General features: G+C 32.7%; 2 protein-coding genes across 3 annotated transcripts; one reads left to right on the top strand and one right to left on the bottom strand.

Moving 5' to 3' along the window:
* The first annotated feature begins 8405 nt into the window (after window positions 1–8405).
* On the top strand, window positions 8406–19264 carry LOC114167081 (protein SCAI). Of its 2 annotated transcripts, none has more exons than XR_003600103.1 (11): window positions 8406–8723; window positions 11761–12148; window positions 12555–12761; window positions 12911–13132; window positions 13922–13988; window positions 14104–14166; window positions 15654–15745; window positions 17478–17654; window positions 17773–17909; window positions 18575–18907; window positions 18990–19264. XR_003600103.1 is itself a non-coding variant. In XM_028052013.1 (11 exons), the coding sequence occupies exons 1-10, from the start codon at window positions 8566–8568 to the stop codon at window positions 18807–18809; spliced, it is 1746 nt and encodes a 581-aa protein (XP_027907814.1). In that variant the 5' UTR covers window positions 8406–8565; the 3' UTR covers window positions 18810–18845; window positions 18990–19264. The 2 variants fall into 2 exon arrangements, 1 of the variants encoding a protein (XP_027907814.1); XM_028052013.1 differs by having other exon boundaries at window positions 18575–18845.
* Window positions 19265–20569: 1305 nt separating this feature from the next.
* Window positions 20570–27147, bottom strand: LOC114167230 (glutamate--tRNA ligase, chloroplastic/mitochondrial). The gene is made up of 13 exons (XM_028052248.1): window positions 26882–27147; window positions 26670–26788; window positions 25499–25620; window positions 24649–24828; window positions 23948–24066; window positions 23816–23864; window positions 23266–23367; window positions 23003–23105; window positions 22811–22874; window positions 22108–22222; window positions 21874–21974; window positions 21504–21660; window positions 20570–21118 (listed from the first exon to the last, which is right to left on the bottom strand). The coding sequence occupies exons 1-13, from the start codon at window positions 27103–27105 to the stop codon at window positions 20894–20896; spliced, it is 1680 nt and encodes a 559-aa protein (XP_027908049.1). The 5' UTR covers window positions 27106–27147; the 3' UTR covers window positions 20570–20893.
* Between the last annotated feature and the right edge of the window lie 265 nt (window positions 27148–27412).

The raw sequence follows: 27412 nt of genomic DNA, 5'->3' as shown, positions 1-27412 counted from the left end.
GAAGTAAACTATTATCTTCAGTCGTGATCATAATCGTAGTTCATAGTTAAGTATAAATACATAGCAATTTCTAAGACAAATACTTCACTATCATTATCAACAACATTTTACGTGGACAAGGAACTATTTTATCATCTTTCTTCAAAATTATTAGGTGTTGGGTAAACACAAAGTCTTCCTCCCACTATTGAGCTACCTCACTTGCAAAGCGGACATTGTCTATAAATGTGGTTATAAATGATGTTGAATCCGCTGAGATATAATATTTTCTAGATACATGCAGAAACATATTCATAAAATACAGTGAATATGATGGGATCATGATACTAATAAAGGTTAGAACATGTTGATGGCCAATCAAGTAATTGTCCAAAGTTCTCCTTAATTGATAAGAACTACATTTTATCACATTCAAGTAACTTTATATATAAAGGTATGGGTCTGACAATCAAGTTAAGACTTCATTTAATTCTCGAGAAAGTAAAATATTATTTTAAGTTGTGATCATAATCACAGTTAGTATTCAAGATTATTTTGCATGGTTAATTATAAATACAAAGCAATTTCTAATACAAATACTTCACTATCATTATTCAGAATTATTTTGTTATGACCTTTATTTGTATCATGATCTCATCATATTCACTGAATCTTTATATCTCATCGGATTCAACATCATTTATAACTACTTCTATAGATGATGCATGCGTTGTAGGTGAGGTAGCTCAAGAGTGAGAGAAAGACTTTGTGTTTATCCTACACCTAATAGTTTTGAGGAAAGATGATAAAATAGTTCCTTGTCCACGTAAAATATTGTTGATAATGATAGTGAAGTACTTGTCATAAATATTGCTCTATATTTATAATTAACTATGAACTGCAATTATGATCACGACTGAAGATAATAGTTTACTTTCTTGAGGATTAAATGAAGTTTTAACTTGATCTTCTTAACATTTGATTCTTAACCTATGAAAATGCACTAGGATATTTATTAAAATTGAGATTTTTTCTTATTTGGTTCAAACTTAAATAGACTAATATATGAAAGTTAGATGGAGGTGTTATTATGTTTGATACATGTATTGACGACATGAAGGTTATCTGATACTATTTGTTAAGCAGTGGTTTAATGCTGTAATGATTTATGATATAGACATTAAAATAAACATTTTTTTTATTTGGATACTTTTTGATAGCATATATTTTATGTGCTAACTTGGAGTGCTTTAAACTTATGAACATCGTGTTGTGTAATCAAACTTTTTTTATTAATAGAACCTTTAGTTATCAGGGCTATTATGGGTTTGGGTGGACTTTGGGTTGATCATCAATCTTATATCTCATAGACAAAGAATTTTCAACTACCAACACAATATATAAGCCCACATGTATTAGTGTACATAGCAAAAATTGTCAAGGGTTCTATAATTGCAAAATCTCATCCAAAATCCCCTAGTTCAATGACACTACAAAAAAAATTGAAATTATCGACGGAATTTTACCGACGGATATATTTTTGTCGATAAATTTGAATTACCGACGCATTTTACCAACGAATTCTTAAATTTTAATTACTGACAAAAAAATTTGTCAGTAATTCAAATTTTTTTTACCGAAAAATCTACCGACGGATTTTTTCGTCGGTAAAAGAAGCGGGAAATTTCTCGCCCAAATTTGAATTACCAACGAATTTACCTACGGAAAAATCCGTTGGTAAAAGAAGCAAAAAATTTCTCGTCCAAATTTGAATTACCGACGAATTTTTTCGTCGGTAAAAGAAGCGGGAAAATATCACCTTATAAGAAGACGAGAAGAAGAAGAAAAGAAGGAAAAGAAGGAGAAGAAGAAGAAGAAGAAGAAGAAGAAGAAGAAGAAGAGAAGGAGAAGAAGAAGAAAAAGAAGGAGGAAGAGAAGAAGGAGAAAGAGCAGAAGAAGAGGAAGAAGGAGAAGATGAAGATGAAGATGAAGGAGAAGAAGAAGAAGACGACGGCGGCGACTGCAGCGGCGGCGACTACGGTCGCAGCGACCACGAACAAAAAATGAAAAAAAAATTAAAAAAGGAGGAGGAAGAAGATGAACAATGCAACAAATTTACCGACGGATTTGTTGGTAATTACCGGCGGATTTTTCGGTCGATAATTACCGACGGATTTTTCGGTCGATAATTATCGACGGATTTTATCAACGGATATTTTCATCGGTAATTATTGGCAGATTTACCGACGAATTTTTTCGTCGATAATTACCGACATATTTACCGATGAATTTTTTTGTCGATAACTACCGATGGAACATGATTTTTGTTGGTAAAATTTTATCGACAAGCATTTTACTGATGGATTTTTTACCATCGATAATGTTGATTTAGCGACGGATTTTGACCGTTACCGACGAATTTTTGTCGTCGGTAATATCGATTTTTCTTGTAGTGTGAAGTCGAATAACTTCAAGTCTACACATAGAAATAAGAGTTTAACCAACACAATATCTAAACTCGTGACTAATACATAAAAAGATATCATAATTATGAATAAGGTAATCAATTGGAAGATTATGGTGTTTTAGATTGTTTATTATATCATAATGTATCATTGCTTCTAGTTTATTTATTTATTTTTTAATGTGTTGTTGCTTTAAATTGTTTATTTATTTATCATGATATTTATCTTCTTTGGCAGATAAATATGCCAGTAGAGCTCTGCTAAACTTCAATGCCAAGAAAATGGTTAATCCTACCCAAATCAGTCATAGAAAACTGCAACATCATAAAATGTTTAAACTTATCACATATGATTCTATCATTAACAGTGAATATTAAGTCATCCACATAAAGATTGGCCATTAGGATTTTACTACCATGTGTTTAGTAAACAATGTGTGTTCATTAGAACACTTTTCAAACTGCTCTTGTGTAAAGTGGGCTTCAATCTTATTATATCAGGCCCATGGTGCTTACTTAAGGCCATATAATGCCTTCTTTAGCAATTAAACCTTCTCTTCTTCTTCCTTTTTCACAAAGTCTTCTGGTTGTTGGACATATATAGATCTTTCTTAAGCTCCCCATGTAGAAAGGCATTCTTCATATCCAGTTGAAACACTTCCTAGTTGTATTGAGCGATTGTGGCCAATATTACTCGAATCGTGTCAAGTTGAGCCACTGGCGCAAAAACTTCAGTAATCCCATGCCATTGTGCATATCCTTTAACTACAAGTCTTGCTTTGTATTTCTCCACTTGTCCCTTTGCATCAAGTTTTGTCTTAAACACCCATTTAACTCCAATTGGTGTGACTCCATGCGGTAACATAGTAATTTCCCATGTGTAATTCCTTTCTATTGCCTTTATTTCACTTGACATTGCCTTTGTCCAATGTTTACTCATCACAACTTCTTTGGTCGTATCACCTACATTGTCATAGAGCAATTTCTCTGGTCGTATCACCTACATTGTCATTGTGTAATTCTTGTTGTTGTGTCTTTGATTCCAATTGACTCCAATTCCAATTTTTATATTCCTCAAACACCACATCTCTACTAATAATGATTGATTTGAAAATTGGATCATACAATTTCAAAGCCTTTGATTTGTCATTGATGCCTAGGAAAATGAAGCTTTGCTTTTGTCATATAGTTTAGTCTTCTTATAATCTAGTACATGTGCATATGCTAGGACCCCAAATTTTTTTAAGAAACTCCATCACACGTTTCTCACCACTCCAAGCCTTCACTAGAGTATTGCTTTCTACTACTGGAGTTGGACTTCAATTTTGAATATGCACACACCACTTCACAGCATCTTGCCAAAACATTTTGAGAACATGTTTACCATGTAATACGCTCGAACAATATTCATAATAGTTTTGTTCTTTCTCTCAGCCACACCATTTTGTTGTGGAATATATGAGGTGATCAGTTGTGTATGTATTCCTTCTGATTGACAAAAATCATCAAATTCCTTTGACAAAAATTATCTTCCTTTATTTGTCCTTAAATAGGATAGGCGTGTACATATCTCCTTCTCAACGCAAGCTTTAAAAATTTTAAACATATTAAGTTCTTTTGATTTTTCACATAAAAAATACACCCAGGTCTTACGAGTAAAATCATCAATGAAACTCAAAAAGTATCTCTTACCATTGTGTGAGGCTAGCTGGATAAGACCACCAATGTTTGAATGAACCAACTGAAGTTGTCTAGATGCTCTCCATGTGCTTTTTTTGGCAAAGCAATTTCTAGTTTGTTTTTCGGTTAGACACATGACATGTTTTCACGGGAACTTCAATTTTGGTAGTCCAACAACCATCTCTTTAGAGGCCAACATATTCAATGCTTTGTATTTGAGATGTCCAAACCTGCAATGCCATAAGTAAACTTCCTTTTCTGAGATTGTTTTTGTTTGCAAGCACACTGGTTGTTTTGGTACTTAGGAGGTTGTCATATGGAACATCTTGTTTCCACTCATGTTAGTTTGAATAATCAATCCTCTTGTCCAGTGAAATACTTTTCATGTACCGTTTACAATCAGAATGGTCAAACCCTTCTCTTGTAATTGTCCTATGCTAAGTAAATTATTCTTAAGCTTTGAAATATAGTATACGTCAATCAAGACCTGAGAAATGATACTAATTTACATTTTGATACTTCCTTTAACTACCACTTTCATGTGAATATATTTCCAAGGTTCACAATTCTTCTAAGCTCTTCCTCCAAACTCAAAAACCACAATTTATTTGCCAGTCATGTGGTTACTGCAACAAGGATCTAAATATCATTTATCTTCCACATGCATTAATGAAATCCTGCATAGTTTGCCTTCTTGTCCCAATTTGGGCACTCATACTTGAAGTGCCCTAATTTATGACACTTGAAACACTTAATAATAGATTGTCTACCTCCTCTCCTTTTGCCAACGTCCCCTCTGAATGCACCACGACCTCTTCCTCTTTGAGGGTGATCTTCATGATTGTTTATGCTAGAAACTTCTTCATGTGTTGTTGTCAACACCTGCTCCTCTTTGTGTATTCCCTACATTCATTGCTCATGCAAAATGAAGACTCCCATACAATTCATCAATAAACAAGATGTTGATATCATTTGATTCTTCTATAGCACATACTACATAATTGAACTTTAGAGCCAACGAGCATAGGATTTTATTCACCACGATGCTTTGCTCCATTATCTCTCCATTCGATCTCATTTTATTCACCACATTCTTACCAAGAAAGCTATCTACCTTTTCTCCATCTTTCATAATGAGTAATTCAAATTCTCTTCATAGTGCCTAGAGTTGTGCACGTTTGAACCTTGTAGAGACCTGATATTTTTGTTTCATAGAGGTCCAAATTGCTTTGGATATGCCTTTTTCATGTATAGTCTCTAGAATTTCTCTATCGATAGATTGAAAGAAGAAATTCTTAACTCTCAAATCTTTAAGTTTAGCCTCCTCAATAGTTTCTTTTGGGCCTCACCACCAGGACTTGTACTAAGTACAAGTGTGGGTATACCATCCTCCACCAAACTCCAAAGCTCCTTATTTCGAAGGAAATTTTCTATTTTCATTGACAAAAAATCGTAATGCCAATCAAACTTAGGGATGGAAGGTTGTACGAATTCAGGGATTGTCATCTTGAGTTACTCACGGGAAAATTCCTCTCACTAAAAAACTGATGACACACTTCTCTTGCTAGATTACTAGGCCCCTTGCGGATCTCTGATACCAACTATAAAAATTAGGTGTATAGAGATTCTAGAACGTGGAAGAAGAATTAAAAATGTTTACTCATATTCATTAGGAAAGAATATGTGGCTAGATAAAGCCATAACAACATACTAAAAACTAAAAAAATATCTCATTTACATGCTTAGATGTGATATCTAAAATCATGAAACTAGTTGATTAATTCTCCCTAAATAATAGGATAACAAACAAAACAAAATAAATGAAAATAAAACAATATAAGATTATGTTTTACCTTTTTTCTTTCGTAATAAATATAATTTGTCTATCTTACGTAAAGTGTAGTTTTTATTTATTATGGGTATGGTCTAATTCCATGTTTTATTTTCATTTTCTTTATTAATTTTAATAAAATTAAATGTGATGATACAAAATTAAATAATTAATAAACTTTGAAATATTAATATAATTGAAATGTCAAAAGTTATAATGATGTTAAAACTCGTTTATTTTTATTTAGTGCGATCGTAATACATCTGTTTCAACAAAAAGTTCTAAAAAAATCTGCGATCGTGATAAAAAATTGTTATTTAATTAAATTCGATTTTTTTTTTATTGATTGATTAATAAGGTCTAAACCGGATGAGTTGATAAACTTATAGATCTGTACTTTATAAAATTATATTTTAAAAAATTTAAAGTAATTATAATTTTTTAATATATATATATATATATATATATATATATTAAACTATTATATTTAATATTGGAAAGTAAATTTAGTAATATAACTTAAATTATAAAAATATGTATTAAAGATATTTATTTTGTCAAATATTCCTTATCTCAATTTGGTCCTTGTTTTTTTTAAATGATCCAATTTAATCATTGTCGTTAGTTTGACTAAACAAGGTTAAAGTCAACACCAAATGTCAATTTGTAGTTTTTTGATTTTTTTTACACATGCATTTCACTCATTGGCGGAACTACTCAAGGACACAGGGGAGCCACCGCTCCCCCAAAAGTTTTTGAAAATTATTTTATATATATATATATATATATATATATATTTTTTTTTTTTTTAAAATTATAATTATATATTATTTATATTAAGTTTATGTTATGAAAAATTATAATAAAAGATAAAATAAAAAGTTTAATGGAGATATTAATTTATAAAAGACATTACAGTTTTTTTTTTCTGGTTATAAAAACTTTTCATCATGTAAATTATCAAGAAAGTGTGTAAGAAGAAATAAATACAAAGAGATAAATAGAGGTTAGGGAATACATAGATTGAGATTGAAGTATAATTCTCAGATGATCTCTCACATATCAAGGTTAATATCTTATTATGATTTATATATGTTAAATTTATTATTCTTTTTAGAATGTTTCTTCCAAATTAAGTTTATCCCAAATTAGTATAAACCCTAATTATGATTTTATAAATTTTTTTATGAAATTTGTATGAACCTTAATTATAATTTTTTCCAAAATTATTATAACCCTTAATTATGAAATTTAAGGATTTTATGTTTTTTCTGCCTATAGTCAATTTTTTAAGTTTTAAATTTATACAGTGTTGCTTATTTAATTAAAGTTGTATGAGTTTTGTTATGTTTTGCATTATGATAATTGTAAATTGTAAATATAAATTTTATCTTTTTTTTTAAATAGGTGGGAGGTGATAAATTTATATTAGAAAGATTATGATAAAAAGTAAAAGAATTGATTTTTTTTTGGAGAGAGAAAGGTTTGTGATAAAGATGAAAAAAAAATGCATCTACATTAACTAAACTTAAGAAATTTCATGAGCATCCAAAATTCAAGACAATGAAAAACAAATCTCTAAAGTTCCTAGAGTTACATATAATGAATTTAAAAATTTATTAAAACGCGATCCGAGAAAAAACGTCCTTAAATTTGACAATACACAACAAATCAAATTGATGAGGTACAAATGACTTATCAAAATGGTATTCATGGTTTGGTATCATGATATTAATCACGAATGATAGTGATATTTTTTTGAATTCTACTATAATGTGTACTTGTTTTAAGTAGAGGAAATGAAGAAAAATAAATAAAAAGTTTTTTTTCTAATTAAAAAAAATTATATGCAACATTTAATTTGGCGTCCCTAAATTTTGTGTCCAAGTTCCGCCATTGATTTCACTATTGTGTCATGTGTTAACATGATTCAATTTAGTTCTATATATATGTTTTTAGTTTCATTTTAGTCCCAAATTTTGTAAAAGATGAAGTAATATATGTTTTTAGTTTCCTTAAATTGAGACTCAATATACTTCATGTTGTACAAATCTTATGGTGATATTCTTACAAAAATTGACATTTTCATTTTTATTAAATATTTGTAAAAATATTTAATAAAAATGTTAATTTTAATAAAAATATTATCACATCGAATCAATTAAGTCTTAATTTAAAATAAATAATATTATTCCATTTTTTACAAAAATTAAAATTAAATTAAAATTAAAAATAAGATTGACCTATAACAAATATGAAGGGACATGTTTAAAAATAACCAAATTGGATTGTAATATTGAATTATTCTTACAAAGTCAAGAACTAAGAGACAAAGAAATTAGAAAACCAATTTAAAATTACTCGACAAATAAACTTATCAAGACAAAAAAGTAATTTAACGAATAAAGAAAATAAAGAAAGAAAAGAAAAGTAAAAAGTAAAGAAACGTTGAGAAAAAAGCCAAAAGCTGAATGTGGGAACAATCATCACTGAGCGAAGAAGTTTGTTTGTGTAGTTCTTTCTTTCAGACGTGTGTGTGCGCGCGTTAGCGTTGTCATCACAATCCATCGATTGGTGTGGCAAATCCAAACGGCGTCGTCGTCGGCGGAAGATGTCTACGCAGCAGCAGCAAATGCAGAACAGTGGCGGCGGCGGCGGCGGCAGCGGCAGCATGGGTATCCCAGCGAGCGAGGTTTTCTGGACTCTCGCCGATAAAGCCGACAAAAAGTTCTCCAAAATCAGAGACATTCCTTTTTACCAGCGCAGCAGGTTCCGTTCGTTACTACACTCGTTCGTTTGCTACTTTAAGTTCATCTTGAGATTGGTGTGTTTTGATCTAGGACTAGCTTTTGCGTGTTTTTTAGGTCTTAGGTCGAATGCTTTGTTTCTTGCTTTATTATTTATTTGTTTGTAACGGGGAGGTTTTCGGTTTTAAATTTTGCGGTTCTGTCACAATTCTTGAAATTGAGGGAAATTGCCGGCAAATGTTGCCGGTGCAGTTAAATTGGGCCTAGAAAACCTTATTTAGTGGTGTGCCTGAAATTGTGGTTGCGTCTGTTTCTCGAAAACCTTTCACGCATAGAAACAAGAGAAGGAAAGAATTGGGTTAAGTTAATGTGATGAGGAGGAGTTATTTGGTTATTTACTTAAGAAACGAGCCTTGAAGCTAAGGTGTTTGAGTAGGACCTGTCGTGCATGCCTTCTTCCGCAGTGGGGAGTAAGGATTTCATTATGATGTTGAGTTCGTTGGGAGTTGACCTTGATATTTGGTATGTTTTAATTTAGGGCTAATTGTTTCATTTTATTTTATTGTTTATTTATTTGTCACATGTAAGGTTTTATATTGTGATTGTGGTTTATTTGTGATTTTTAACCTGGCGGGAAATTGCCTACAAATGTTGCTGATGCAGTTAGAGTGGCCCCAAAAACCTTGATCTTGCTGCCAAAGTCGCGGTTCTAAACTGTATTTTAAAACCGCGGTTGCAATGGGTCCAAAGTCCTTAAAGTTGTAGCCAAAATAACTTTTGCGGAGTGTCTTTTGAAATCTCAATCTGATAGAAACAAGAGAGAGAATGGATGAAAGAATTGGGTAAAGTTAGTGTGGTAAGGAGGTGTTATTTGATGATTTGTAAAGATCTTGGGAATTCCAGATTGACTAGAGATATGGTGAGTGCAAACGGTTGCAAGGTTTTGTAGGTTGAGTTAGACTTGAATCCACTTTATAAGAGAGGTGAACCTTGGGGCTAAGATATGTTAAGATTTATTGCGCACACTGTCTTGGAAGTATGGTTTTGATTGTGAGGATGAGTGATTGGGAGCGAACCTTGAGATTAGTATGTTTTAATTTGCAACACACTTTTGTGGGTGTGATTCTAGTTTTATGGGTGGATTGTTTCATTGTATTATTTGTTTATTTGTCACAAGTAAGGTTTTAAATTCTGGTTGTGGTTTCATTGTGATTCTTATTATTGTGTGAAATTTCCGGTAAATGTTGTTGATGCAGTTGCATTGTGTCCGAACAACCTCTGTGGTAAGGCTAAAATTGTGGTTGCAGACTGTTTTCTAAAACCTCACAACTGATGGGAAACAAGGGAAAGAGAGGGTGAAAGGAAAAATTAATAGTTATTTGATGATATTTTTGAGAGGTAGGCCTTGAAGCTAAGACAAACTAAAGACATTCGAGGATTTATCGTGCATGCTATATTGGAGAGTGAAGATTTCGTTTAGATCATGAGTTCATTGGGAGTTGACATTATCACTTTAATGGTGTGGTTTGTAAATGTAATTGAAAGTAATGTGATTTTTTCTGCACTATGGAATGAAAACCAGAAATAGGTTTTTATGTCGTGTCCCTAGATTGAGGAATAATATTCACAGGACTTAGATATAGTTTCATGAGCGCTTTTGGTGTTGTTCTTTGTTAGTATAGAGAGATAGAAACTATTTCTGCAGAGAATACATAGTAGCTCTGTATATAGAGCAATGTACAAAGTGATGAGATCTGATATAGATCTAACTGAATGACAGACAAGTAACTGACAGAATGACAGTTGGATCATTAAACAGTAACAGAATACAGTTCACTGATTGTATTAGAGATATGATTTGATTGCACTAAATACGTAGATATGATAGATTTAATAGGGAAATATCTTACAAAATATTTTCCATTATTAGATATTGATTTTGTTCATTATTATTGTATGATTGTATCTCTTCTTCAGTATAAATAAGAATACTCGTGTGTACCCAACACACAAAATTCATTGTATTCCTTTTTGGTTTCTCTCTTCTTAACATGGTGCTCGAGCAAGTACTAAAGCAGTACTATCCTCTGTCACCTGTTTTGTCACTAATCCTTTCTTCAAGAAGCAAAATTGTTTAATGAAATGTGTGGAAGTTCTATCCAATTATTGTTCATGAGCCCATTTGGAATTGAGCCTTAAACTTATTGTTTCCTGTACTGAAATTTTGAAAGCAATATTGAAATGTTGTTGACCTCCAAATGCTATATTTTTTGTGTGATTTGGACTCAGGTATGACTGTTGATACATTTATTTTTGACTGAATATGATACTTGTACATAGTTTTATAAGGAGTTCAGTGTACAAACACTTGCGGAAGAATTGGGTTGGGTTTCTCTTTTGTTCTGTATTACTTAACAGTTAGTCCTTACATTGGTGGTCAGAAATAAGAATTTCATGATTTTGGTTAATCAATTGGGAATTAACAATGATATTGTTTATAATTAACTTTTGGCTAATTAAAAATTTTGGTCTCCTTTAATTTCTGCTCGATGATTTTTGTTCCCCTATTCCTTTTTTTTTTATAATTTTGTTTCCGATATTTTAGAAAGCCAGCAATTTTGATATAATCCTTAATTCTGCATACATTTTATTTTTGTTTATTTTGATTCAATTGAACTCTAGTCCTAGCATATGCATTTAAGGTAATCAAGTAATTATTTATTTAATTAAAAATTAAGAAAATGAAATAAACCTATGTAAAACTGAAGATTGCATCAAAGTTGCAGATTTCTAATATACGGGAACTAAAATAAAACATATATATATATATATATATATATATATATATATATATATATATATATATATATATATATATATATATATATATATATATATATATGGGCCTAAAATCGTGAATCAGGAAGTAAAGTAGGATTAAAATTGTAATTTAGGCTTAATTTTTATATGTTTAAAGTGCACAAATATATTGAGAGGTTACCTCTGCGTTTTGCTTGATATCTGAAGGCAAAATTTCTAATCATGTGGCTTTGTTGTAGGCATGATACATACTTTTACAAGGTGTTCAAGGTTTACACACAGCTATGGAAGTTTCAGCAAGAGAATCGGCAGAAGCTAGTTGAAGCTGGGCTTAGGAGATGGGAAATTGGTGAGATTGCATCTCGCATTGGGCAACTGTATTTTGGGCAGTACATGCAAACAAGTGATGCAAATTATCTGTCAGAGTCATATATATTCTATGAGGCCATATTGACTCGGGAGTATTTTAAGGAGGGAATGTTTCAGGATGTGAATATTGCAAACAAACAATTGAGGTTTCTTGCTAGATTCATAATGGTGTGTTTGGTTTTGAATCGGAGGGAAATGGTACAGCAATTGGTTAATCAGCTTAAAGTATTAGTTGATGAATGCAAGAGAGCATTCCAGGTTTGTCCATGTTAATTTTCTCATGTATAGTTCATTGAAATATAATTTCATTCCCATTATATTTGAACCGTTGTATTTAAGCAATCTGATTTTTATTTTATTTTTTGCAAATGAAGTAAAGGTGTTGCATGTTCTGAATAGTTGGGTTCCATCCCGCATGCTAGTGGTTGTTTAGTGCCTGCTACTATGCATTGAATTTGTTCTTTGAATATAGCCTTAGATATCTATTTACATTTATATCATGGAGGTAGATCATTTACTGCATATTTCTTACAGATTAACTATACTAGACTGCTAATGGGAGTGTTCCATGCAAAACATGATGTTGTCCTGTACCCAGAATATGCTTTGATAGATTGATATTTGCAGATGTATTGGAAGTGACCTTCAAACAATTTGGTTACAGGAAAGTGACTTTAAAGAATGGAAGCTGGTGGTTCAAGAAATAGTCAGATTTTTAAAAGCTGACACTGCTTTTATGAATCTCAGGCCCTTAAGATATAGTCTAGTTTTGGACCCTCATCCTGATACCTTGCCACATGTTCCTGCAGCCATTACAAAGCGACATTTGAAACTACGAGATGCTGTATTAAGTAGCTTCCATCAAAATGAGGTTGGTATCCGTGATTCTTTTGGTTCATTTGTATAGAATAACAATTTGTTGAAAATGATAAAATCACAAGGTAGTTTTCTACTGCTACTATAATATTCTGCAAAATTTTATGATCTTTCATGTTGTTTTCAACTATCATTTCTGAACAGGTAAAGTATTCAGAGCTCACGATGGACACTTTTAGGATGCTTCAATGTCTGGAGTGGGAACCTAGTGGCTTATTTTACCAGTCCAGTGGTTCAAAACTTGGTCAGAATGGGGCTACTGGGACTAGTCGCATTAGTTACATCCAAGACATTGCTGACCCTACTTTACCAGCAAATCCACGGAAAGCTGTATTATACCGTCCTGCACTGACACATTTTATAGCTGTAAGTATGAATATAAGCCATTCTTGCCACAAGTTCAGGGGTTTGATATAAAAGATAGAGTAGAGAATACTTTATCAATGTATAACATCTATCGAAGGAGGCAAGGTGGTATTTGGTTGCAGACCATTGTTCCTTGTTGATATAAGGCCATTGGAAACTCTCCATCTTACATGTTACACATTAAACAAATTACATCTTCATTGAGATTTCCCGACTCTGCTTATTAAGTGATTGGTAATAATAGCAAATCTTTATATTCTCTCTGCATATTAAAAGTGCAATTCCCTTGAAACGGTTTTGCAAACTTAGGTCCCAGACAAATTATATGATCTAACTGGACCATGATTTTTCATCCTAAATGCTGGAAGTCCAAAAATGCTTGTAATATTAGTAGCTTATTACTCATAAAACTGCTTTTCTGTTGGACGAATAGTCTAATAGTTGTAAATTACACTTTCATTTGCATTAGAAATTCTTCTTTGTCCTTGATATGGGCTTCCCAAGCTTGTGAAATTGAATAATTGATGAAGTCATCTCATAGCTACACTATTATAGCAGCTAATTGAGGAACTTACTAGGGTCGATGGCTGGAATTATCCTGGGGGGATCAGGGTATCAGATCATCTGTTCTGGGTAAAAATGTGATAGATTTGGACCTCTGCTTCTTTGTAATTATCTGCAAGTAATTTAATAAGGGTTCACATTTAGCATTAGAATGACCACTTCTTACAATATTGTTTATTTTTTTGGATTTCCAGATATGATTTGGGTTTTCCTTTTCATGGTTAGGTTCTTGCCACAATATGTGAGGAGCTTCCTTCTGATGGTATTCTCCTTGTGTATTTGTCAGCTTCAGGTTAGACTGTCAACTATGAATATAAGAATATAAATTTATAGGGTTGTCATACTTCTTATGTCAACTAAATTCCTTTAGGTAAAGATGAACTCTGTCTTTTCAACATCAAATGCAGGATATTGTAGTTCTCCTCAGAATGAATCTGGTTGCATACACCTTGGTTGTCATGGAGAGAGAGGTATAACTTCTGTGTACTTCCATTCTTGTATTGCCTTATATGTATAATGTCAAGGAACAATAAATAACCATCCTTGCACCCTTTGTTACACAAATTTACCTCATGCAATTGAAGGTGGCTTCAGTTGTGGTGTTCATAACATGTTCTAGCCAATAATATGCTCATTCTCATATTCTAGAAGACAATGGGAGTGGGATATCATTACAATGAATGACACTGAGCAATTTCTCTAACGGATAAACCAGTTAAAGGGGAAATGAAATAAGTCAACTCAGTGCAGAATATAAAGTGATAGAATCAGTAGGCTGTGCATAAGTTGCAGCATTTCCGTTCTTTCCCATTAACTGTTGTTTTTCGCTTGTAATTCCTTCTTTCACAATCTTCTTTCCGTAATCACAAAATATCTTCTTTTTGCTTTGACAAATGTGCAGTGTTTCCATCCTATTCCTCCTAGTATTACTAACAGAGCTTGAGGATGCATTGCTTTAGTTTTTGGTGCTTGACAATGTCCTGTAAGTGAAAAATAATTGGGAACAAGGTTTTTTAAGCAAACCTGAGAACGATTAATTGGTTATGAAATTCTAAAAAGAGAGAACTGTAAAAAAAACTATAGCACCAAATAGAAAATAATATTCATAAAAAGGAGAGATAAAAACATGAAATGAAGAACTGTAAAGACAGAGCATGAACTAGATGAAGAATGTTTGGAAAGAGGAGGGAAAATTACAAAATGGAAGGAACAAGAATGAAAAAACATTGATTTTGTGGTTCACCAAAAAGATCACTGGAAATGGTTTTAGAGCTAAGGTTGCTACCACAGCACTGGAAGCGAAGGAGGCCTTTGGGTTGTTTTGAAATTGGCCAACCATAAGTCCTGATCCTTTTTTTTTTCAGTAAAATTATATTTCTGGCATGGGTGCTACTATCCTCCATGTGATAGCGATCAGTGCGTTGGAAATGCAGAAGACACTATTTCTCTGCAAATTGCAGATTATACACATTACATGGACAGGGTTGAAACCAAGTAGGTAGTGGTTGAATCCATATCAATTGTATTCTTAATAACTAATAGAAATTGTAAATATTCCATGTCTGTGCCTGCCACATTATGGAATGTGTTATTCAAAACTATCAATAGTCCCCTAGCTAACTGCATAAGCTTTTAGCATAATTGGTTCGTGACATATTTTGTACAGATGCTTTCTGTGGGTCCATTTTTAAAACCATATGCATAGAGTGAGAAGTATTCGTGAAAATCAGCTCCGTTCATAAATAGCCTTAAGTCATTATCAATTTTTTCGAAAATAGGTCCAAGCAAATTGATTAGAAGAGATTAATTATGATCTTGGGTATACATTGAAAAAATTCTTGTAATATCTCAATGAGTCTGTAGCCCATAAATTTGCATAAAGATGATAATTCCAGTGTTCATGTCACATGATTTTTTTGTTGGAATTGCAGAATACTTTAACCCAGTCCTTTTTCAGGATCAAACTGCATATATCCTTCTGACTTTCTACCATTTACTAGAAGACCACTTCTTTTAGTCATTGATAATGACAACAGCAACGCGTTTAAGGCAAGCCTCAGATACTCTATATATTTATCGAATCAAATTTGTTTCAAATAAGTTTTTGTATCTAATACTTGTATCTATAGTATTTATATATGCTAACTTTACCTAATAATTAGGGGGAAGGTATAGGTTTTGCATGCAATGGCCGCGGAGGATTCTTGTTAGAATCTATAGGGTTAGAGTTACTGCCTTTGGTACTCATGTTAGAGTTGATAGATAATTTAGAAAAATGTTTTTGTATTCTGGAAAAATGAATTCTCAGTTACAAACAATGAATGATCAGGTATTTATATAGTTGTACAGACGATGCATCTATAAATACTAACCCCTGTCAGTTACTAACTCAGTTAGTTACATGTACAGCTGTCAAATAACTAATGGAAAACGACAGTTTACTTGGTATTACAAAAGTTATGTACGAACTGCTACAGAGTAATCCTAACCCAAAGATATCTGTAGATAAAATATGCAATGGATATCAAATTGGTATCTTTTAATTATTCAATTGTCGATGACGTGGGTATGATAAGTATCATGGTATTTATCTCTCAAATATTTGTTATTCATTGTTAATGATTTTTATTTTAATATTGTTATAATCATCAAAGTCAAATTATTGGTGTGGAAAATATTAATAATTAAATAATTGTTTATTTTTTATTTTATAGGTTTATGTTTTTATTTAAACCTATAGAATTAAATTGTTTTTAAAGAGATTAATTTTATTACAATTTATATTTTGTGGTGCAACTTATCTGAATTTTCTTACAAAGACTAATTTTATTTGAACTTATATTTTGTAATGCACTTTTATTTGAACTATATTTAAAATCAATTTTTAATATTTTAATGAATAATTTTAATATCTTATTTAAAATTTTAAAACAATATCGACTATTGTGGCTATTTGTGGGTGTAAATAATCTGTGGGTACCCGGTTGGTAACAATATAATTATTTTTTCAGAAGAAAGCTGGTAACAGGTAGTTATTATATATGAACGCAAATACCTAGTGTCGTCCCTAAATGGTATTCGAAATTATCCTGGGGCTTGGTTTGGCTACTTCGGCCCTTCTGAAACCTTCAGCATGGTCCATAGGAAAGCCAATGGTTCTGTTATTTTTTGTCCTTGTGAATCTCCCGATACTTTATTTGAGAATGGCATTGCCAGCAAACTTAAAAATGAAACGATTTTCCCAAGTGATTATTTACAATTTAGCAATAGTATACTGTTATGATTAGTTTAGGGTTTCTAATAAGGTATGGAACTGCTTGAGTCCCACATTGGTAGCATGGAATTCTAGTGCAGTGTTTCTAATAATAAGGCTTTGGGCTCTCCAGCTATTATAGCTAGGTTTTATCGTGTGGTTCTATCAGGGTTCTAATCACATACCAATTACACAACGAACAAATACAACTTGCGTTTACATGAACAAATAATTGTTTATCTTGCATCCATAATCTTTGGTATAGTGGTCTTGCTATATGCTATACCACTATACTTGCATTTTTAGTGCTGGCAATTTGTGCCGCAACCTGGTATTGACAAGCACATGTATACCTATGTGATTATTTCATTGCTACGATTGATACAATTGGGTATTTCAAGTTAGTTTTAGGAATTGTGTAATGGAAAAATATTCATTAGTCTGGAAGAGGTCATTGATACAATTTTCCTTCTTTGCATGCTGTGATTACTCTGTGGCATTTTAAAAGTAATTCATCAAAATATGCAGGTCATAGCAGACGCAGAAAAGGGAGAGACAGTTGCAATGCTCCTTTCACCAAGCTGTTCTCCTGCTGTGTCTGACTGCTCACATCATCCAAATGGGAGCCTATTCACCATGTTTCTTACAGCTCCGCTGCAAGCTTTCTGTCTTCTGATTGGACTTTCAGACACTGATATTGATGTGGTCTGTAATTAGTGCCCTCTTCCTTCATGCTAGCAAGTTCCATTTTTAAGAAAAAAGTATTTTTTCATTCGCTGGAAGTGGAAAGTTAATATGCTCAGCAACTTAAATTTGACTATAGGACACATTCAACAAAGCTGAAACGATACTCACAACTTCACTAAATACCTGGGGGCTAGCATTGGCAATATCAGACACACTTAATCCTGTTTGGGGGCAGGTTTTAGGTGATCCCTTCATTAGGAGGCTTATTTTGAGGTAAAACTTGTCTTGATTCCTGCTCTGATATGTATTATTATTATATTATCTGCCATATAGTTCTCTCGCTTCGCTGTTCCAAACTGTACTACCATGCCATCTGTGGCACATTGTGACTTTTATTTTCTTGTGTTTCTGTTGGTATTTGTTAATTCTTTTTGTTTTGTTGATGATTTATCACGATTTTGAAGATTTTGGAGACCATTGTTATTAAACACATTCAATACATCATCATCAATGTTGTTAAACATTTGACTTTGATTTAATGTGCTGTCATGCTTCATTGAAGAATGTTTTAGGTTCCTTCTATTTTGTGAGAGCACAGTACACTACTCAACAGTTTTTAAATCACTTGAATTACCTTTTCAAATTATCCAAACTCAATCTTGGGCTGCCATATTTTTTGGTTGTAACAATGGATAACTCGAAGTTAGTCTGACTCTGCCCGTGTACGCAAATTCTGTTGTTTGCGCAGGAAGACTTATAAATATTCTCAACTAAAATCATTAGATCTTAACTGATACACAAAGTTTCTGTTGTAAATATCTTGATCGTTGACTTACTTTTACATCATGAGGCTATTAAATCATTTTTATTCACGTGAATTGTGTTTTTAAGTTTGCAACTCTTATGTTCTTATGCCAAGATTGCTTCACTTTGTTCAGATTCATGTTTTGTCATGAAGTGTTGACCCTATATGCACCAGTTTACAAAGAGAACAAATTCCTTCCGACATGTGTCCCTGCTCTTCCGATGCCTGCCATGCCTCCAACTTACTCGTATGAGAGTGTAATTCTGAATATAGCCAGCATGTTTGGTGCAACTAAGCATTTCATCTTCTCAGAGGATGTTTATCAACCTGAAAAATTAGAAGTCGACATGAATGAGTTGACTCTATGAAGATAATTAAAAGCATCATCTCGGAGGCATTAAAATGTATACAGATTGTTTGTATAGCAACTAAAAACATGAATTCTGTCAATATTTTTACTTTTCTGGTAGGTTTCCTAGAATTTAAGTTGTTCAGCCTTTGGTATCAACATGGTTTTTATTATTAACCTAATTTCTTTTGGATCTTAGGTTGTGCCTTTGACAAGAGAATGTCTAACGTGGATTCAAGCTCATGTTCATTACATGGCAAGTTGCATACTCCTGAAGAATGGAATTGAACAAAGGAAGAAAGTTTGATATAGGGATCGGTATTGTTGTGAAGAAACCTTGTATTTTTTTTTTCACTACAACCAATGTCATGATGCTTTAATGTTTTTCTACTCAAATTCTTCGTTAATGTTTTTCTACTCAAATTCTTCTTTAATGTTTTTCTCAATGAATAGAGAATGTTTGCGTTGGTATCACGGCTTTTCCTGTGTCTTAATCAAACAGAAGAATACATTGCTATGAAACAGCTATAGAACCTAGAGAATGCACCATAAATTTTTGTAGCTATAGAAACTACTTACTAAAATATTTAGTAATTTGCATGAGCACCATCCTAATTAATTAGTAAGTTCTCTCAAGTTATATTGTTTTGACTACGCTTGTTAACTCTGCATAATATTAAGCAACAAACAAGTATGAAAACTAATGTATTAACAAGAATCCAATCCTGCTTTCTATCTAGTTGATGTATCATTTAAAATTATCTTATTTTACTTTCGTCTTATAAAAAATGCAAAAGACTAAAAGATTACTAGTCTTGTAATTGTTTATATTATATTTTATTATGAGTGAAATTACTAAAGATTTCTATAGTTGTTGAATGCTAGGTTTTACAGCTCTCTCTTACCAAAGATTTATAATAGTATATGATCAATGACTTATTTTATTAATTATTTTCTAATGCAAGAAATGTTCATCTAAACTATTAACACAAAGTGTTTTAACTTTTGCATATTGTAGTAGTTGGAAATACCTATCGATGGATTTTTGCTATTTTGTTTTTATGATGTAATTTTAGTTTCTTATTTATATAAAATTTTATTTGACATGAAACATGTAATGTGTTATTTGATCCAAAATTTAGTTTTTTTTTATTTGATTTAGGACATGTACTATTATTATTCAAATTATATCTTAAAAGTAAACATTAATAATACATGATTTCTTTTATAATATATCTCTTTTATTATAAAATATTTAATAATTTTACCACAAAAATAGACCTAAACCAAACTGTAAAATAAAATTAAATCAAACAGATATACATTTAACTTTAACATTTTACTGAGGTGAATGATATTTGTTTGTTTCTTTTGCCCTAACATGGGAGAGCATATTTTAACAGTTAGATCAATGATTTTAAAATAAATGAAAAATATATTTTTTGTTTATCTTATTTTATTTGGTCTCTTTGCCTCTTCCTATATCACAACCTCCATACTTACCTCTGAACATCAATCACAAAGCACCACAAAATCCACCCATGAAACTACAAGTAGCCACAAAACCAGTGAAACCACTTCTAAAATCTCTGCTTATTCAGTTCTTCACAAAACTTGATGGTGGTTTGAGCTAAAAAAGGAAACTTTACCCCCCATAATCATGCATTAAAAGTTACACATTCATTATTGTTGATAATGCATTGCGCAAGATAGAATAATACAAAAAAAGATCTAGTTACAACGTGGGAGATATCAAATGGGTTGTGGGAGAGAAAAGTGAAGACAAACAGTGATGTCATCATACAAAGTGAATAATTTTGAGGCATAATCATAGCAGCTGAGACTAAACATGCATTTGAGCTCCTCAATCATTACTCATAGTTCAAAAAATAAATACATCATTCCAAAATATCCATGTATCCAGGAAATACATCTAGGAACATAGCAACAAACTTCTATATAAAAAAATGAAACTCATTATTAAGCCTGAACAAGATCCCTCGGGAAAACTACAAAAAACAGATTTCTGTACTCAAATTTGCATGAAACAGAAGTGTAAAACACCATGGCTTTATTTGATAGACCTTGATAGTGAAATCTCAGTTAGACAGAAGCAGCAGTTTCTTTGACAGGTTGATCCTTGGACAATGTTTCCCAGTTGATTTGCCTAAGCATTTTGAATCTTTCATCCAATGTCACAAAGCCAGCTTCAGGAGCCACTACATCACTAGTTCCAGCTTTATAGAGCAATACAACACTTGCCCCCATGTCAGGTCCATGAAGTTTTCCAGTCAACAGAACTCTGAGAGGCATGAAGAGCGATTTTCCCTTTAACATGAAAGTGCAAATGTTTAGTTTGATGAACAAACTCTTTAACATGAAAAGTACAACTGGCTTTAAACACATTTGACCAAAATTAGAGGCTAAAAGAACACTTTTTTTCCAAAATCCTTCATCAATAGATTGCAAGTGGTGTTTAAGACGTTTAAGACAGAGTTATAAGGTGGTTTAGTAGTAAAGCCAGAAGGAGGTGGTGGGTTCAATTCTCTCCACTAACACGTGGGAGTTAAAAGGTTGGTTTGATGGATTTGGAAGGAAGGGCGGAAGAGATTGTATTTTCAATTCCCTCCATTAACAAAATACTAACAATTAACATTTGTCGATGAAAAAAAAAGAAAAAAAAAAGTGTTTAAGACTGTCCAATTCAGCTCACCTTACGCTTAAGCGATTTACCGAAGCCTTTCACCCACGATTTCCAGCCGTCATGGCCGTCTTCAAGTGCTGCCACCAGATCACCACTATCATAGGCTGCCAAGAGGCTAGCAGCAAACTCAGAAAGATTATCTTGCAAGAGAGGTTCTGCTTCATCGCTGCCACCAACATGTAGAGAGTTGTAACTAAATAAGTAATGCAAATACCGCAGCCATTGCAAAGTAACACTTATTTATCTACAGATATAATGCACATTTATATAACCAGCACAACTAGTTGTGACCCTAAGACTTGCAAAGCTAAATCCACAAGTTGTTCATTTTATAAGGTCAATTGAAAAATTCCTCTTAGAAGAATATGAGTATTATCACCTCTGTAAAGTAGAATGCAAAGGATAAGAAAGCAAGTTAGTAAGGGCCTTGTCTGCATCATTTATCAAGTCAATGCCATCCTTAAGTAGTTGAACTGCTTCCTGTTATTCAACCATTGTTGCAAGATGGGACAAAACCATATTAAAGAAAAAATCACTATGCTTCAGAAAATGAAGCTAAGCTGATTGTATTTATAAGGAGTCTGAATCAAGAAAGCATGCAATTAGATCTCACATCAATAAAAGGCCCAGCTGATACTGTGAGTATGCCAGATGTCTTCCAGTACTCTGCAATAAGTTTGGTCAACTCCTCTGACGGACGTCCTCTTAAATGTTGACCATTCATCCACCTAAATTGAAGGCAAAAAGGATATTACAGGGACATTAATTGTAATACTTGTTTACTTTTATCAACAATGCCTGAGAACAGCCACTTATAGAACCTAATATTACAATTTGAATAAATAAACTCATTGTACATACAATCATAAAATGCAACATTTACTTTGAAAGAGAAATGAGAACTTGGATTCTCTGTTGGGTTTTTGGAGTTATCCCTTCAAAATACACTGATTTTAATATATCAAAAAAGTTTTTAATATATTTCAAAATATCAAAATCAGTGTATTTTGAATGTACAGCACCAAAATCACAGCAAGGAATTTGGACTTGAGAAGTGTCAGTTATGTAGTAACAATAAAAGAGTGTTGAAGAAAGTGTGTCATAGAATATGCTGCTAGCACTCCTCATCCTAGACTTGATGCACGAAAAGCAATAATTTTCCATTCAGAACAAAACCTGCCTGTATTTAGTAATGGTAAGAAATTTAGTAATTGAAAGAAATTTGACCCATTTGAGCTCAAAATGCAGGAGATAGGCTAGCTGTGGAAATAATACACCGATTATGCTTACAAAGTAGGCAGAAAACAAGAAATTACCTTAACTTCGTTGAGTCAAAGATAGCACCACTCTTATTAACACGTTCAATAGTGAACTTTTCAACTGTTTACACAAGAAATACGTTATTATGAAAATTGCCAAGCAAATTTCCTGTTCAGAAAACAAAATAGTACAAGATATGAAATATTATGATAGTATTCTCAAAAAGTAGAGTAACAAAAATCACTAACCAAGTTGACCAAGTGTATAAAACTCATTTTCAGTCCCATCTCCCCAACCTAATAATGCTAGGTAATTCACCATTGCTTCCGGTAGGTATCCCATCTCCCGGAACTGTGAATGAGCAGTTATTAGAGTTTGAAATTACATAGTAAAATTATGAAGGAAACTTTCTGGGAACTTACATAGTAAAATTATGAAGGAAAGAGAATCAAGTGAGACCTCATAAATCACAACACAATTTCAAGATGGATAAATGATAAATCAACCTCACCTGACCCACTGATGTTGCTCCATGTCGTTTTGATAATTTGCTCCGATCAGGAGCTAAAATCAAGGAAACATGTGCAAACAAAGGCATGGGAAATCCTAGTGCCTGTAAACACATTCATGTGCAGATGTCAAACAAACCTGAATTAGTAACCTAGATTAATGCATGACTTAGGAAAAAATATTAAAAATAAGAATTACAAATGAATGAGGAAAATTAAGTAAATTCTTGACGAATTGTTTAAGCCCACATTGACATCCCAATTGATAATATATGAATCACTTAAAAAAATACAAGTTAAATTTTATCAGTGATACCATGCATTCTGATCTACACATGTTCTGACGATAGGCCAAATAATACCAAGTTCAATCAATATTTTAAGTAAATTCAAATTTAATTTTGGTGTTGGCTTGAATTGAGAAACAAACAATTATAGACACATTGAATTTTAAGGAAAATTTGAGGTTGTAAAAGGGGATATATATATATATATATATATATATATATATATATATATATATATATATATGCTACATGGTTTGTATTTTACCTTATATATTAATGCCTGCCTTAGAGTGTTTGGTAAATGCTCCTCTGCCCTGAATTCAAAATATTTAAAAGAATAAATCAGTGAAAAAACAATCTTAAACATTCTGATTAACTAAGAAATTATAATCACTACCTGATAACATGGGAAATTGCCATGGTAGCATCATCTACTGTTACACAGAAGTTATAAACAGGCTGGCCATTACTCCTCATTATCACAAAATCTCCAAGTGTATCCAAGTTCCAACTAACCTTCAAGATACTACCAAAGGTAAGTTAATAGCCAGTAAATGTTATTTTGAAAGAAATCTCATGCATCATTTTCCATATTTTGTTAAATGACTTGCACAACTCAAATGTGTGAAAAAAAAAAAAACACAAAGGCGAAAATACACTTTCTCTGACAATTAGCCAATTTTAATTTATTCCCAATGACAAATATTTTTCAATTTCATCCCTAACTTCATTGAAATGCATGCAGTCCTTAGATATCTATCCCCTGTAAAGTGATCACATGGCATAATCAGGTTATGCCTGTAAGTGATCTATGTATCATGTCACAAATGAAAATATAACCCTCTAGGCTAAAGGCTTTTATGTCAATAAAATTAACAATCAAACAGAATCTTTTATGCACAAATATCAAAATTGGTAAATTTTTCTGGAACAAAAAACATTTAAAGATATAGGGAATCACTGATACAAAATTATAGGATAAGATAAAATACTTCAAAGATATCAGTTGATTCTTGTATATTCAAAGAAATGAAGGAATTTATTTTTATCGCTCATGAGAAAATGAAGAAAAATCTGAAAATTATGGAAAGAACTCACTTCGCCTCGAATTAGGTCATTAATTTTTAAACTTCCTTTAGGGACTCGAAACCGGTATGTATAAGGAGTCCCTTTTGCCAGCTCTTCTTCAACTTCCTCATCTCTTGCGCTGGCCCATTTACCTGTGTACACTGGTGGCAGATTCTTTAGTTTAGCATCCTCCTTCATCTTCTCCAGTTCCTGTTAAATAAACAAAAGGCAACAATAATAGGTAACCTTAGCATTTATGATCGAAGATATAAAAGCACCAAAACTAGTTCGGTTAAAATGACCAAATTCCAATGGCCCAACCTCATAATCTTGTACTTCATTTTAAGTGGTATACATCCCAAAATAAGAAACCTTTCTGAAAGCAGCTCTCAATAAACTGAACCAAAAATTGAAGCTGAGGAAGCTTTTACGTCAGGTCAAATCTTTAAAAAAAGGATTTCGTACAATGAAGGGAAAATAGTCTAATGGGACACATTTTGAAGCACATGGGCAAAAATGGCACTTCAATATCTTAAGTGTGTGCTTCATATTAGCTTATTTCAGGAAAATGTTTTTTTTTTTTTTTGCAGCTTCATAAGTTTCCATTTTGGGGAGCTATTTCTCATAATTTTGGAACATTTCTTCAAGCTTTAAAAAGGCAATTCTACAGAAAAAAGCTAATAAATTGTTTGGAAAAATTTACACAATAATCATTATTTTAAACAATTTTTAATTTAAAAATACTCCCTCTTTCATAATACACAGACACAACCATAGTGCACCACTAAAACCCTCCCAAATACATGCAAACATGCTAAATCATCAAAGGTTACAAGAGTCCAGAGCATTACATTCACATTAAGCAAGTTCCAAAACAAACCTCATTAGAACAGAAGCAGCGATAAACATGACCAGATTGGTGTAGGTTCTGTGCATATTGTTTGTATAAAGAATTCCTCTCAGACTGCCTGTAAGGACCATAATCCCCTCCAACACCAGGCCCTAGCAAATTCACCATAAGACACAAATATACACGCTTAACCATCAACAAATATATCACCAAAGCAAAACCATTACAACTGCTCAAGGAAAAGGATTAATGAACACCCTAATGTTATTCAGTAATGATGCCTGAACACCATATCATTCAAACACGGCATTTCTCCCTATCTCTCCCTATCACATCAACTTACCCACCATACTTAAATTCCTCTTTCTTCTCTCTGTCTCTCCGTGTCAAATGTCAAATAGGTTTAAGGAGACCGCAAAGCATCTTTGATGTAGGTATAGTAGATTATGTGACAAGAAGAACGACATAAAAAGGGTGTCAAATATCCTTGGTCTACAAGGTAAAAGATTAGTGGATGCCCAATGTTTTGTGACACCAAGAGGGAAAAAAAAGTCATAGAAAAGAGAGAAATATAGATATAATGAATTTCCTAAATCATCATCAACACTTGTTGTTTCTCTCTAACTCTTTCTTCTTGTAATATAATAAACCTGTCAGACCTACTCCTCTCTTTTTCTCCTTCTAGGTGTTAAATAGAGTGTTGTTATCCATATATAATTGATGATGATATAAAGAGATAGACAAATAAGGGGTGCCAAATGGAAATGCACAATCACGAACTAACCTTCCTCGCAATCAAGTCCAAGCCATTATGCTTATCATTTCACTAGACATCCTGTTATTTATTCACATACTAATTAATTATAGTGTTGCAAATTTAGCAGCAAGATAGACTTTTTACCAAAATAATGCACCCCAAAGTCAGAAGGCTCCACATTGTGCCCACACTAAGCCTTACATATGCAAAAGAGATTGTTTCTAGATTTGAACTCACAACAAACAAGTCACCGAGATCACACCTTTACCGTTGCCCCAGGGCTTACCCCCAAGAAAAGCTTTTTATACTTCAACTATATATCTACGATGTCATTCAGTGATTCAATTGCCTTGTCTCTTTTAAATCTCCATTTCCTTAAAGTGTATGTAATATAGAGGTAATCATATATCATAATCATTGTTGAATGCACACTCACTCGCTCACCTTCATCCCAATCAAGTCCAAGCCAAGAGAGATCTTTGAGCATGGCCTCCTCAGACTCCCTTGTGGACCTCTCCAAGTCAGTGTCCTCAATTCTGAGCACAAATTTCCCACCTTTCGACCTGAAACCGCAACCCCAACACACCACAGAGCAGAAAACTCAAAACCAACGAAGACCCACAATTCAAATTGAATTTTTATGATGAAAAATGGACCTGGCGAACAAGTAGTTGAAGAGGGCCGTTCGAGCACCGCCGACATGGAGGTTTCCGGTTGGAGACGGAGCGAAACGGACGCGAACGGGTGGCTGCTCAGAGAGAGCAGAGACTGAGAAACGGCGTCGTTTGAAGAATAGGAAGGTGCGAGGTGCGTGAGAACGGTGGAAAATGGGAGGAGCAACGAGCTTGGACCATGGCGTGCCACCACTCAACAACGCCATTTCTGTCTTTTTTTCTGTGTTGTGTTTCACACTGGATAATGGTTTTGCTTCTTATTTATGTTTTTGTTGTTTCAGAGAGAGGAAAATAAAATAAAAATTGATAACAATCTATAACAATTAATAAACATAATATCTATAATTTATAACTATTAATAAAGTAGATTTTTTTTTACTAACGACTTCGTAATAGATCTATTTTTACTATCGAATTTATTTTTACCGACGAAAACACGTGAGAGCCATGTTTGCATTTTCTTAATTTGAGTTAAGATTAATAAAAATTATATAATTAATTTTTAAAATAATT

Source organism: Vigna unguiculata, chromosome 10, assembly GCF_004118075.2.
Source record: "Vigna unguiculata cultivar IT97K-499-35 chromosome 10, ASM411807v1, whole genome shotgun sequence".
In the NCBI taxonomy this organism is placed as follows: domain Eukaryota; kingdom Viridiplantae; phylum Streptophyta; class Magnoliopsida; order Fabales; family Fabaceae; genus Vigna; species Vigna unguiculata.
Note: the sequence above shows the minus strand (reverse complement) of the source record. Positions and strands in the feature narration are given on the sequence as shown.